At 39.7% G+C, this 14,072-nt stretch overlaps 1 protein-coding gene across 4 annotated transcripts in view; it reads left to right on the top strand.

The window, feature by feature from the left end:
- ZNF423 (zinc finger protein 423) overlaps nt 1-14,072 on the top strand; it is a 234,545-nt gene that overhangs the window by 133,113 nt on the left and 87,360 nt on the right. For all 4 annotated transcript variants that reach the window (XM_075101562.1, XM_075101561.1, XM_075101564.1 and 1 more), the window contains 2 exons: nt 951-4,174; nt 10,918-11,002. In XM_075101562.1, the coding sequence (XP_074957663.1) occupies nt 951-4,174; nt 10,918-11,002 (3,309 nt within the window). The remainder of the gene's footprint in view (nt 1-950; nt 4,175-10,917; nt 11,003-14,072) is intronic.

Genomic DNA, 14,072 nt, shown 5'->3' with positions numbered 1-14,072 from the left:
ACTAGCGGCATTTTTGCTTTCCTCAACATCTCTGCATTTATTGGAATTAGGATATTTGAACTCGCTCTCTTCTGTTTCTTGTTAACAATTCTGTTTATAAAAGCTGCCAACATTTTATGTATTTTTCCTAAAATGACTGTTTTGCTGCTGGAGTTGGTGCTGTGTTTCTTTACTGTAATATCAAATTATAAAATATTTTCCAAAGCCTCATATTGAGCAAAGGAAATAGTTATTAAAACAGAGGCTGGGCCATTGTTGGTTTATCCTGAAGTTGATTCTTTTGTGATGTCTTGAGATCTCCAATGGTGATTTTCTGGGCTTTTTAAGGTTGTTTGGTTTTGTACCAAGCAGGCAACACTACCTTTTGTACGAACGAATGTGGTAATGGTGCAGATCTCTTCTCTGAATTTCACGAGCTGTCTCAAATCTGATGCTTTTATTTCACCTGGATGTTTGACTCTGCTTTTGAGCAGCCTTTCATTCTATTACAGTTTTGACACAGAACTGAAGGATTTTCTTTAATAGAGACATTACTTAAAATCATCTTGATGTAGCAGTTAAAAAGATCCACAAAATCACAGGTGATCACTTAACACTGTAGCTTTTCAAAATGTTTGAATTGCTTCATGGCACATTGTGTTTTGCTTTCTTTATTCATTGTTAATTGCTTTACAGTACATTGAGCAGGTGTTAAACCTGATAAAGAAAATTGCTTTTTTATTAATACTATATGTTGGCATATTTGTGAATTATGCATACAAATATTTTTTTAATTTTTCTTTCTCAAACCTCCTCTGAAATTCAAGAGAGATTTTTTCCAGTTGGTTTTTTTTTTTTTTTTTTTTTAACGCTGTAGTAGCAGAAGCCTATAGTGTTGTTGAGAGCTTTGTCCTTATTTCACAGATGCACTGGGAATTGTTTTTAATCTCCTTTCTGCTTTCCCATTACAGATGGTGATGACGACCCACAACTCTCCTGGGTGGCTTCATCTCCCTCCAGCAAAGATGTTGCATCACCCACTCAGATGATAGGAGATGGGTGTGATCTCGGCATCGGGGAGGAGGAAGGGGGGACCGGCCTCCCGTATCCCTGTCAGTTTTGTGATAAGTCCTTCATTCGCCTGAGCTACCTTAAAAGGCATGAGCAGATCCACAGTGACAAACTACCTTTCAAATGTACCTACTGTAGCCGGCTTTTTAAGCACAAGAGAAGTAGGGATCGCCACATAAAGCTTCACACAGGGGATAAAAAGTACCATTGCCATGAATGCGAAGCTGCATTCTCTCGCAGCGACCACCTCAAAATTCACCTGAAAACCCACAGCTCCAGCAAACCGTTCAAGTGTACTGTGTGTAAACGTGGGTTTTCATCTACCAGCTCATTGCAGAGTCACATGCAAGCTCATAAAAAGAACAAGGAACATATGGCAAAGACTGAGAAAGAGGTGAAGAAGGACGATTTTATGTGTGATTACTGTGAAGAGACATTCAGTCAGACTGAAGACTTGGAGAAGCACGTAATGACACGCCACCCACAGCTTTCCGAGAAGGCAGATTTGCAGTGTATTCATTGCCCTGAAGTATTTGCAGATGAAAACTCACTGCTCTCACACATTCATCAAGCCCATGCCAACAAAAAACACAAGTGCCCTATGTGCCCAGAGCAGTTTTCTTCAGTGGAGGAAGTCTATTGCCACTTGGACAGCCACAGACAACCTGACTCCAGCAATCACAGCATCAGCCCTGACCCAGTCTTGGGGAGTGTAGCATCCATGAGCAGCGCAACACCTGACTCCAGTGCATCGGTGGAAAGAGGTTCCACCCCAGATTCGACCTTAAAGCCTTTGAGAGGACAAAAGAAAATCAGGTCTGTGGACAGAGAGGAAGGCCAGAACTGGTCTAAAGTTACTTACAGCTGCCCGTACTGCTCAAAGCGCGACTTCAACAGCCTTGCTGTTCTGGAGATCCACCTGAAGACCATCCATGCAGACAAACCTCAGCAAAGCCACACGTGCCAGATCTGCCTTGATTCCATGCCTACACTGTACAATTTGAATGAACACGTGAGGAAGATGCACAAAAACCATGCCTATCCCATGATGCAGTTTAGCAACATTTCTGCCTTTCATTGTAACTACTGCCCGGAGATGTTTGCAGATATCAATAGCTTACAAGAACACATCCGTATAACTCACTGTGGCCCAAATGCTACCCCTCAAGATGGCAACAACGCTTTCTTCTGTAACCAGTGCTCCATGGGCTTTCTGACTGAAGCAACCTTGACTGAGCATATTCAGCAGAGTCACTGCAATGTAGGAAATTCAAAATTGGATTCCCCTGTCATTCAGCCAACACAGTCTTTTATGGAAGTTTATTCATGCCCTTATTGCACAAACTCCCCCATTTTTGGCTCCATCCTGAAGCTTACAAAGCATATTAAAGAAAACCACAAGAACATTCCTCTGGCACACAATAAGAAGTCAAAAGCAGAGCAGAGTCCAGTTTCTTCTGATGTTGAAGTCTCTTCCCCTAAAAGGCAACGGCTTTCTGCTAGTGTAAACTCAGTGTCTAATGGTGAATACCCATGTAATCAGTGTGATCTAAAGTTCTCAAATTTTGAAAGCTTTCAAACCCATTTAAAGCTGCATTTGGAATTGCTGTTGAGGAAACAGTCTTGCCCTCAGTGTAAAGAAGACTTTGATTCCCAGGAGTCTCTTCTGCAACATCTCACTGTACATTACATGACAACTTCAACTCATTATGTATGTGAGAGCTGTGACAAACAGTTTTCTTCGGTGGATGATTTGCAGAAGCATTTGTTGGACATGCATACTTTTGTGTTGTATCACTGCACCCTTTGCCAAGAAGTTTTTGATTCCAAGGTATCTATCCAAGTGCATCTGGCAGTCAAGCATAGCAATGAAAAGAAGATGTATCGTTGCACAGCCTGTAACTGGGATTTTAGGAAGGAGGTGGATCTCCAGATCCACGTGAAGCATAGTCACTTGGGGAATCCGTCAAAGTCTCACAAATGCATCTTCTGTGGTGAGACATTTAGCACAGAGGTAGAACTGCAGTGCCACATCACAACCCACAGCAAAAAATACAACTGCAAGTTTTGTAGCAAAGCTTTTCATGCCATCATCTTGCTTGAAAAGCACTTGCGGGAAAAACACTGTGTTTTTGATGCTAGTGCTGAGAATGGTACAGCTAATGGCATGACCCCAACAAATAAGAAGACAGAAGGGGCAGATATCCAGAACATGTTAATGAAGAATCCAGATACTTCCAACAGTCATGAAGCCAGTGAGGATGATGTAGATGCTTCTGAGCCCATGTATGGCTGTGACATTTGTGGGGCTGCCTACACTATGGAGGTCCTCTTGCAGAACCATCGTCTGAGAGATCATAACATCAGACCTGGGGAGGATGACTGTTCCAGGAAGAAAGCAGAATTCATCAAAGGTAGCCACAAGTGTAATATCTGTTCAAGGACCTTTTTCTCAGAAAATGGCCTGAGAGAGCACATGCAGACCCATCGAGGCCCAGCTAAGCACTACATGTGCCCCATTTGTGGGGAACGCTTCCCATCACTCCTGACCCTGACGGAGCACAAAGTAACTCACAGCAAGAGTTTGGATACAGGGACATGTCGGATCTGCAAAATGCCACTGCAGAGTGAGGAAGAATTTATTGAGCATTGCCAGATGCATCCAGATCTCAGAAACTCCCTCACTGGGTTTCGCTGTGTTGTCTGCATGCAGACAGTCACCTCTACCCTTGAGCTGAAAATTCATGGGACGTTCCATATGCAGAAATTGGCAGGAAGCTCTGCAACCTCGTCGCCCAATGGCCAGGCCTTGCAAAAACTCTACAAGTGTGCGTTGTGCTTGAAGGAGTTCCGGAATAAGCAGGACTTGGTAAAGTTGGATGTGAATGGCCTTCCCTATGGCCTGTGTGCTGGATGCATGACCAGGAGCACCAATGGACAGTCTTCGGGCTTGACTCCACAGGAGGTGAATGAGAGACCATGCGGCAGTCTGAGGTGTCCAGAGTGTAGTGTCAAATTTGAAAGTGCTGAAGACCTAGAGAGCCACGTTCAGGTAGATCACCGAGACCTGACACCTGAGACTAGCAGCCAAAGGAAAGGTACCCAGACATCCCCTGTTCCCAGAGTAAGTACAGATGAACTTTCAAATGTCTGAGGGATAGGATGTAGACCTTCAGTGCAACTGAGAACTGATCTGATGCTACTTTTTTTAAAGTGTCACTTTATAAAATAACTTGTGCAACTAAAAAAACCCAACAAAATGGGAGGAAAGCTAGTGTAACACATATAGAAAAATTAGGTGTTGCTCAGCCTTGCTGGTTCCTAGATTCCTAGTGGCAGCACATCAGATTTTTTCATCATAAAACTGCCCTAGATTTACAAACAGACAGCTGAGACACTTGAATGGTGGAGATTGAGTTTGTCCATGAATTCTGATGCTACTGAACTGGCACATCTGGAAAAGCTGGGGTGCTTCCATGAAAAAAGGATGTGCTGAGTACCCAAAACGAAGGAAAAATCTAATCTGGCATGCTTGAGGAATGAGATTATTTCTTACCAGGGAACTAAATACGAGTAAGAGGATAAAGGAACTTTTGAAGAAAAATGTAGTGAATTCCACCCAACCCCCCAAATTCTCACCATAACAAATTTCTGTACTAAAGAGCTTGTCCTTATGGATGTCTGTCAGAGTGAGTGTTGTGAGGCTACTTTGATGTCTGTGTGCGTATGTGTGTGTCTGTGCATGTGGGTATGATTTCAAAAGGATCTGCTACATGGCCCTTCTGTAAGATAAGCAGTTTTCTTAGCAAATCTGGGAATTGTTGTCTAATGCAGATTACATGTAAGTGTGCTTTCCTTAACATTTGCGGATAGCCTGCTTTCCCATTTCTTAGCTTACAAGATACTTGGGAACATGCAGATCCAGGTAAGGTTTCAGAAGCCTACTCAGGAGATTAATATCATTTGCAGTTTATAAGTCTTTTAAAATTATTTGTTGACGTTTTGGTTCAAGAATGGGCCAAGTCAGTCCTTCTTCTATCAGGAACAGATGGAATGAGAAGTAGATTTTGGAAATCTTCTTGGGAGACCAACAGCAGACACATCTGAGTATTGATATCATCTGACATTTTTAATTAAACATGATGGGGTGAGATTTTCAAAAGTATCTAAGGAAATTAGGCACCTAACTTTTAATGAATAATTCCAGCTGTAGATGCCTGTTTATGTCAATTTGCTAATTAAAGCACCCACAAACTCATCTTACTGCATTAAAAGACCATGAAACTATCATTCAACTAGAACACCAGAAGCTCAGTAAGTAAGAGAAGACCCTAAGTACACCCTGAAGATGCAGACTGAGATGCCTCCAGTAGAGCTGGTACAGGCTGTGTCCCCAGCAGGACTTGTTAGCTCCGACTGAGCACCGGGACATGCAGGGCAGCAGCATCCAGCTGAGCTGGGCTGTGCATGGCCAGCCTGGAGCACGGCACTGCCTGCCCCAGCACCTACTGCTCTCAGTGCCCTGTTCAAGGCTTCTGAGCGAATCCCACAAAGTTTTTTTTTTTTCTTTTTTGCTTTTTTAGTAAAACAACTGGATATTGTTCCCTCTGGGTGTGGTGAATGTGTGACTAAGCCTCCAGACACACACATCTAATTCTGCAGAAGAATGAGGAAAGGAAATATCCCTCCTTTGGTGTGATACCTTTTGAGAGTTCAGCTGGGGCTCTGGATAGTCATTCTCCTTCCTCCTTCTCAGTCCTTTATTTCCTTCTAAATTCTTTAAAACTCTGTTCTCTTAGGACTAATACTTACTTCATATGGCTGTGCCTGTAGCCTAAAGTATTACCTTTTCTTTCGTATTGACTATCGGAAGCAGAATACCTTGCGATTTTCTGCTCTTATTTCTTGCTTTAACTCCTTCTGTTCTGTGACAGCTTCCATACTTGTTCTCCCAGGGGAGAGTTTTAAGTTCCTCAATAAGGTAAATGCTTTGAATTTCATCCCAAGAGGAAAGGTCTTAGTTCCTTTGAAGAAGATAATGAAAAATCAGCATTTTTGCTGATGGCAAATGGTAGCTTCAACAGGTGTCTATGGCCTGCACGTATAATATCAGAGATATTTATGGCATGCATCCCAGGAATGGATGTATCAACTTGCTAAGCAAGTTGAACGTGATCTCTCTTGTCATCTTGTTAGCATGCTGCACACAGGTAAAATACTGTTTTACTGGAGCAATCTTAGGTGCACAATGCATGTAGAGTAATCTGTATTTGGCTAGAGAAGAGCTACCTCTCTCCAATTCTTAAGTATTTCTAAGTTTCTTATTTAAACACCATATTGATTTTTCCTTCTTAAACAGTAAAGCAGTTGACGATTAGGACAAGATACAGTCAGAAAGAAAATATAGGGAGATTAGATTTTAAGTAGTGGGTATATATTTCAGCGTAAATAAGAATAAGCAGAATGAAGTCCAAGCAAATGGAAAAGATGATGATGACATACAAAATTCATAATTTCTTTCAAAGTTGGAAATCTCTCCACCAGCAGTGATAATTCTTGAATTGAATTGAGCATGGAAGCCTAAAGAAATTAAAAGAAAAAAAAAACTTAAATGAAATTTAGCTCCAAAGTGAAAGAAAGGAAGAAAATAAATATTACCTGTTGATGAATAAAACCAAAAATATTTGGGAAGAAAAAAAGATTGAGCAGAAGAAGAACAGTTCCTTTTTACTGTATGTATTTAATTGTGTATATATGCACACGGGTATAGCACCACAAAGGGAGTATGGATATTTTGTTATATTTTGTTTGGGATTTTTACTATTGAATTTGTGGAGGCTTTGTCCTGAAAATCAGTTAGAGACAGCTAGACAGGCATCACAAAGCACTCAGAATTGCTTGGCAGTTTGGTGTTTTGTTTTTTGGGTTTTGGGGTTTGGGTTTTTTTTGTTTGGTTGGTTTTTTTATATCCATGAGAATGAAAGAAAGCACATAACCCATGAAAATGCTGCTGTATCCTGTCTTCCTCACTTATATTTTAGTATGGCAAACAACCAGGAAGAAATATCTGTGAATTGATCACCTTTGTTTCTGGGATGTCTGACTAGGATCCAATCATGATGGTCAACAAAGATAGATTTCCAGACAGACAAAGTTTCTGCCTTCTGTACATGGCAACACCTACACTGGAGGATTTGTCATTAAGAAATTTTGAGTCAAGTCAATGGTCTTCCATAAGAAACATCACTAGGGGGAAAAATAAAATATACACCTTAGTTGTAAAAGATTGCCCTAACATCAATTTGTGTTTGATTCTTATAGTTTTACATGAGCTATTCTATTTGGATAGGACTAAAAGATTTTTTTTCAGATGAGCATCACAAGGGGAGGTACCATTCCAGTATCTGGCACATGTACATCTCAAGACCTTTTTAAATTTTAATATGATTGCATCAGAGGTAAAGCTTTCATGTTTTTCTGAAAATATTTCTGTGCATAGGAGCTTCAGTTTTGAATACATTTTATTAACTCCTTTTATGATGTCTTCTAGAGGAATGTACATGTCTTCAGAAACATAACTAGTTGTTTAGAATTAAGATTTCTCATTGTCCCTTGTAATACTGGAATCAGTCACATTTTAAGCTGATCTTTCTCCTACACAGATTTATCCTTATTTTGTACCATAGTCATCATGAACAATGCTTGTTTAACATGACAATGGCAAATGCTTAGACTTCAATTAAATTTCCATCTTGAATGGTGTTACTATTTTTAGCCCACCTAGGTTATTTGGACTGAAGAAGCAAAGGAGGTGGCATAGAAAGTTGGAAGAATGAACCCTGTGGTGCTTCTTTAGTCAGGTCCTTTTCTCCTGCACACTTTCTTGGACTCAATTCCTGCTCTTTGTTCTTACCCACACCCCTTCTCTTCCTTTGTAAACCCACTTGAATGGAGGAATATTTTGTTTGTAGAACACCGGAAAACATTTCCAGATTTAAAGGAGGACAGTCTGAAAAATCCATAGGAACAACAGTTACTTCAGAAAAGAAACCAGAACCCTCTGTTGTTATTACTACTATTTTGTGCCAAGATTAGAATTAAATATCTTGGCTTAATGGGGATTGAGCTCTCAGCTGAAGGCCTGCTCATCTGGTCTCTTATATTACCTAGATGCCATTACCTAGACTCTGTTAGCTCCTCAGAGTCTGGGCGCCCTTGTTGTCAACACTTGTGAAGACAAAACTTTAAAAAGAGATGACTGACTCATAATAATGTTCAGGAAGCTATGATACCCACAAAAATGGTAGTAGAAGATCAAATTTGGTACTGCAAATATCACAACCTTGTATTAAAACCAGTGCTCCCTATTTACAGAGAATGGAAGTCTGGTTTTGTGACATCCTTTTAAAAAGAATTATTAATGAGCAAAAAAATAAGTTCTTCCATCTCTTGCAAATCATTTGGGTGCTAATCTAGGTATAGTTATTTCATGGGCCATATGAGGCCCTTTTATTAACCTCACTCCATATTAAGTGGGGTACCCTATCACAAGAGCTGTTGCCTCAGTTAAGCTGCTCTTTTGCATGCATCTCAGCTGAGGGTAAAGATAATACTCAGAGGAAGTCTGAAATCTGCCATCTTCTCTGAGGGGTGGTCATGCCAAGCAGAGTGTTTTATAAGTTTGTGAAAAGGTGTGGAGCACTTTGCGCTGGGTCTGTGGATAAACAAATATATCCTGTCTCCAGATCTGTTAGTAAGTAACTTTCAGAAGCACCGAAATCAATTAAAAATGAATGATTTGTCTGTGTTTAATATAACTTTAAAGGTTTGCAATAGAGTTGAGCTGAAATATTGTCTTTTGTAGTTAGTTACTTAGGGAACCCTCATAACAGAGGTAAGTGTTGAACAAGGCACAGAACTTAGTCAGCTTTGAAGTTTTAAAGAGGAAGGTTTCAAGTTTTAAATGTGAGCATGATTCATTCACCGCCCAATCCCATTTTTCTCTTCCAAGGTTTTTTACGTTTCTTTTGTTTTGTTTTTAAAGTTAAGACTCCTCAGCATGTGTATGCCAGTGCGTTTGAGAGGACATGTGTACGTATGTGTGCTGTGCTCATTTGCTGGAATAGATTCCCAAGAAAGAGTGCTGCAGAAATCCAGCTGCTTTTCCATTAACAGCTTTGATTTCCAAATGGACTCCAGGAGGATACTTTCTTGAGCTGCCTAGGGATAACTAGCCAGTCCAAACAATTTGCTTTTATATGGTTGGCTGTGTCAGGTTTTGGCCAATGGAGTATAGCTTTCTTCCTATTATTATGTTAATCACCCATTGTTATTTTTACCTAGAAAACCCTGCCTATGTGCAAACACATACTGTGTCCAGAATTCATGGAATACGCTTAACATCCATAGACTGGTGCATTTGTTATTATGGTATTACAGCATGTTCATTAACCTCCAGCAGGCTAACTTGTTGCCATTGATGACATGGCAAGTAGTTAGGAAGCTCTTGGCAGCACCTAATTTGTTCTTTCCTCAGCAGGTGCTGAAGGAAATTGGATCCCATGTGCAGAGGGAGTGACAGCAACTCCTCTGTTTTACTCAACTCTTCTGACTTACTACTGCTATCCTAAAAATGGGATTCTAGACCTAGGTGTGGGGTGGAGGCTGTAAGAAAAAATAATGTGCATCTAAAAGTGCACGAAAAATACCCACAAAATATTTTGCTTCAAAAAAGTTAAGAGATTGTCGTTTACTGAATTGAGTTTCTCAGTGCTAATGGCTTGGGTTTCTCATCCATTCCTCAGCTAACTGAGCTTGTGGCCAGCATGCAGAGATTTCACATATGTTCTGCTGCCATCAACTTGAGCCGTAAGGATATGGACCGCATGCTCATGCTCATGCCTGGTGGCAAGTGTTGCAGTAGGAGTTATTCTCTAGGAAGAAGTAGGCACAAAAGGCCCAATTCTTCTAAACTGCACGTCAAAAGACGTCTATTTAGATAGCATATTTCCATGCAGTAAATGAACATGCACATTAGACTAAAGCACTGTACTCCTGCTTTGGGAAATAAGAGCTTTTGCAAGTGTAAAAAAGCTTAGCATTTGTGTTTTATTTTTTTGCTAAGTCTGACTTGTCAACATGCATTATAACTTGTACAAATGATTTCTCGGATTTTAATCCTGTTATGTTGCACAAGTACACATACCACTGTCTGAGTGCAAACCCTGTTTTCCCTATTTGAATGAATGGTTCATATAATTGCCTCTTCACACTACCTCCTGACTTCTGCAGCTAAGCCTCCCTGGTATGACTTTGAGACAGAAAATACACAACAGATTGTGCTAGGAAACAATTCTTTGTGGTAATGCAGTTTTCCCAGGATTTCTGATGGCAGACCATTACAAAATGTATTTTTTCGTTTTGTCCTTCAATTTCCCAGGTAACTACTTTTTTGCCTACTGTATTTTGAGTTTAACTAAAGATGGACTTTTCTGAGAAGTTGATCTTTTTCTGAAAACAGAGTTTCCTTTCAATGCCTTTTATTTCACTCTGCAGGAATTTTTACTGCAATGGGTTAAATGATACGAGCAATCTGATTATGGCTCAAGTACTTAATCAGATTTTCAAGTACTATAATTTGAAATTTTTAAAGGTGAAATAAAAAATTCTCCTAAAGCGGACTGTTAATTAGATATCACATTTATGGTCCTAGAAAAGCTCAGCCCAACTTGGTGTCTTGCTGGGGATATATGAGCAGAAAAGTCCTCAGTGGAGGAAAGTTGAAGCACGTAACATGCTATATTCATGATCACACTTGCCTTATGCTACAGTGCAGTTTTCTCTAATCTCTTTTTGGTTATTAAACAGAAAAAGACCTATCAATGCATCAAGTGCCAGATGACCTTTGAGAATGAGAGAGAGATACAAATCCATGTCGCTAACCATATGATTGGTAAGACATTCTTTAAACTAGGCCACTCATCGGCTGCTTGTTTTTTGCTACTCTTTGAATTCACTATTCTAATAACTTGTTAATATTCATGCTGTAATTTATTTTTTTTATCGTTCAAGGAAAATGATTTTGATGTAATGATTCTTCACTTCAAAGCTTTTTAAATATGTGGTTATAAAAGTATTACTGCTGAGCTTTTTTCCTTATCCTTTTGAGTCTTCATGTAGCATTTTCATTTATATTAAAATCAAACTTTTGACAGTATCTTCCATTTGATAGCATAAATTTCTCTCTATCCATGTAAAAAGTACTTGCCAGTTGTCAACCACTTAGGAGCAATTATGTTTCAATTTTGTATGTCATGACATTGAATAGATTTAACTGCTAGCATTTTCCCAGCTAAGTGTGGTGAATTCCTGAGGAACATTGTCAAAACAAAACACTTACAGAGTTATTTCAGTGGGTTTTTTCCTCCTTTTTCTAACAATTCTGGACTTCAGAAACTTCAACTTTTCAGACATACAAGTGTTTTAAAAATTGGTGCTTGCTTCCTTTTATACAGGCCTGTCGCAGGAGCTTGTAGTAAAGTGTTACTATAATCTGATGGGTTGTATTTCTGCTGCAGCTGTATCATTGCTTTTCTGATGAACGCAAAGAAATGTTTTTCCTGTCTGTACAGATGTTATAAATATATGTGCTGGCCCAGGAGGTCAGTTTATTTTGATGCAAAGACCACAAAAGAGTTACTTACACATGCCACTGTAGGCATATGTTGGACAAGATCCTTCAAGAACCCTACAGCACACTCTGGGTGTCTCATATGTTCACATGCAGCATTTATCTCCTATAAGCATAATGGTTTTCCTTGAACAATTTTACATTTAGGAAGCTAGTCTCCTGCCAATGCATGTATGTAACTCCTATTATCTTTGAAGTGAATTATGCATAAGTACCAGAGAGAGAGAAATACAGACTGACGCAGTCTTCGCACCCCCACCCCCAAATTAAAAATATACATGTCAGTCACAATAATTTTCATCTGAGAGCCAGGCAGGAGTTTGAAATCAATGTCAAGCAGGTTAAGATGAAGATATTTTAAAATTTTTGCTTTTGTAGGAGGTGTTAATGTAATCTCTTGTTTGCAAGCTTGAAGAGTGAGATTTGTTAATTGGACCATAGTGATTTCATGTAGCTCCCCCCCAGATTTTTTTTCCTGAGAAGCTTGAATGAAAGAAGTCCTTAGGCAAGCTTAGCTCTCGTTTAACTTGATTTGTAATCCAGTAGCTAATAAATGATTTTGAAATACAAAGGTTATGAAGTGCTGAGTTATGGTTCTGATTGATTTGAGAGGGGAATTCTTTTTCCTTTTGGAAAGATGCAATTTCTTCATTTTCCAGTAACTAATATGTGGAGTTTATTTAGGTATATCCCCAAATTAGTGCTGTCCGGAATAATACCTGATGATGTATATGACATTGCAAGGTTCACTATTAGTGCTATTGGAAAACAACAGTGGTAGAAGACACAGGAGGCTGAGAAAAGTGTGGTGCTGCTATTTGCGAAATCTGTACCTATTGTTTCCTTGAAGCTGTACATAAATTATTACACATACCTGGAAGAACTCTATATAAATACAAAGGTGCACATGGACTCAGTTGTGAACACCTAGAACACTGTATATACCAGGACATGGTAAGAAAATGCATGATTATTCCATTGTGGTGTCATGTCTTTGTGTTGCTTTGCTGAGATACGGACTGAAAACATTCATTAAGTTCAAGTCATCACTTTATTTTATGGTGCAGTTTAGGAAAGAGTGAAGTATAGAAACCTTTAATATGGGGCCAAGTTCCTCCCACTCTGGTCATCTCAATTCACAAGGTGCTTGGGCCCCCTCTCCTTCAGGACATGTGACTGCTTCCAAACAAGTGTTGCCAGTGAGTCTGTTGTTGGTATTTGTTCTTTACTGGGGAACACTGATGGGGAAAGGAGAGACTAGAAGACACCATTTCTCCAGCAGTAAACACTGCGCAGATTTTTGGTGTAAATTTGCATAGTGCCAAGTCAGTAATATTAAGAAGAGTGATGGATTGCCCCTTGGGCTTGCTCCTGTGCCCTCCTGAGAGCCTTGATCCCTTACTCAGGCCATAGGAGAGAAGGGCACATGCTTCCTTACTGCTCAGGCTGGTTTATCACTTATAAAATAAGGGGTGCAAGCATTTCCCTTCTCTGTGTAAGACCAAGTCTAGCTAGATAGACAGTGACAGAAAGAAGCTAATATAGCTGTTTCTGCAGCCCAGATCTTTGTCACAAGGGTTATTAATATCTTCATTGTCAATTTAAGATCTACAGCTGAGGATTTATTTATCCCAGTGGGGCACAGAGATCCCAGGGCAAACAAACAGGTGTTTGTGAGGTGGGGAGGAGCTTGCCTTCAGACCATGTGTCCTCAGGAGCTTAGGGTTGGACTCGTCTCAATGAACTTGTATCTGTCTAAAAGTAAGGCGTCTGGTTTATTATAGTTATTGAGATGCTGTCTGGGGAAAATGAATTATTATTACCAATCTAAGGTAAGAGTTTGAGCAGGATAAGCATTTCCAGGGAGGGATTTTTATCTCTCTTTTGAATTTGAAGTGAGCCAAGACAATGAAGTTAGCCTTGACACGTAATCTTTAGGTAAAAAAAACGTTGTCTTTGATAATACAAGACCTCTCAGCAGCACTTTATTCTCATAACTTGAGAAACACAAAATCAAAAGTTTAGATATCCTAAGCACTTGCTTACAGTTTTCTTCTGCTCAAGTGCCTGTCAGCAAAGGGACCCCTGTTCTATAGCAACAGCACCTCTTAAGTATCAGTGTCCATAATATGATTAAAGAATTCAATTATGTCTTACATCATATGCTTAAAAAGTGCATCAAGTTAAGTTGTTTGAGACTCCCTCTTAAACCGCTTGGCTCCTCAGTCTGGAGTTGGATGCCCTACTCATAATTCATGGAGGTAGGGGGTTTATTTTTTTCAAAGCATTATACAGGGAATTTCCAGTGCTACCCCAACACACCGCTTTGAAA

This window comes from Phalacrocorax aristotelis, chromosome 8 (assembly GCF_949628215.1).
Source record: "Phalacrocorax aristotelis chromosome 8, bGulAri2.1, whole genome shotgun sequence".
Classification (NCBI taxonomy): domain Eukaryota; kingdom Metazoa; phylum Chordata; class Aves; order Suliformes; family Phalacrocoracidae; genus Phalacrocorax; species Phalacrocorax aristotelis.
The sequence above is the reverse complement of the archived record's forward strand: the minus strand, read 5'-3'. Positions and strand labels throughout refer to the sequence as shown.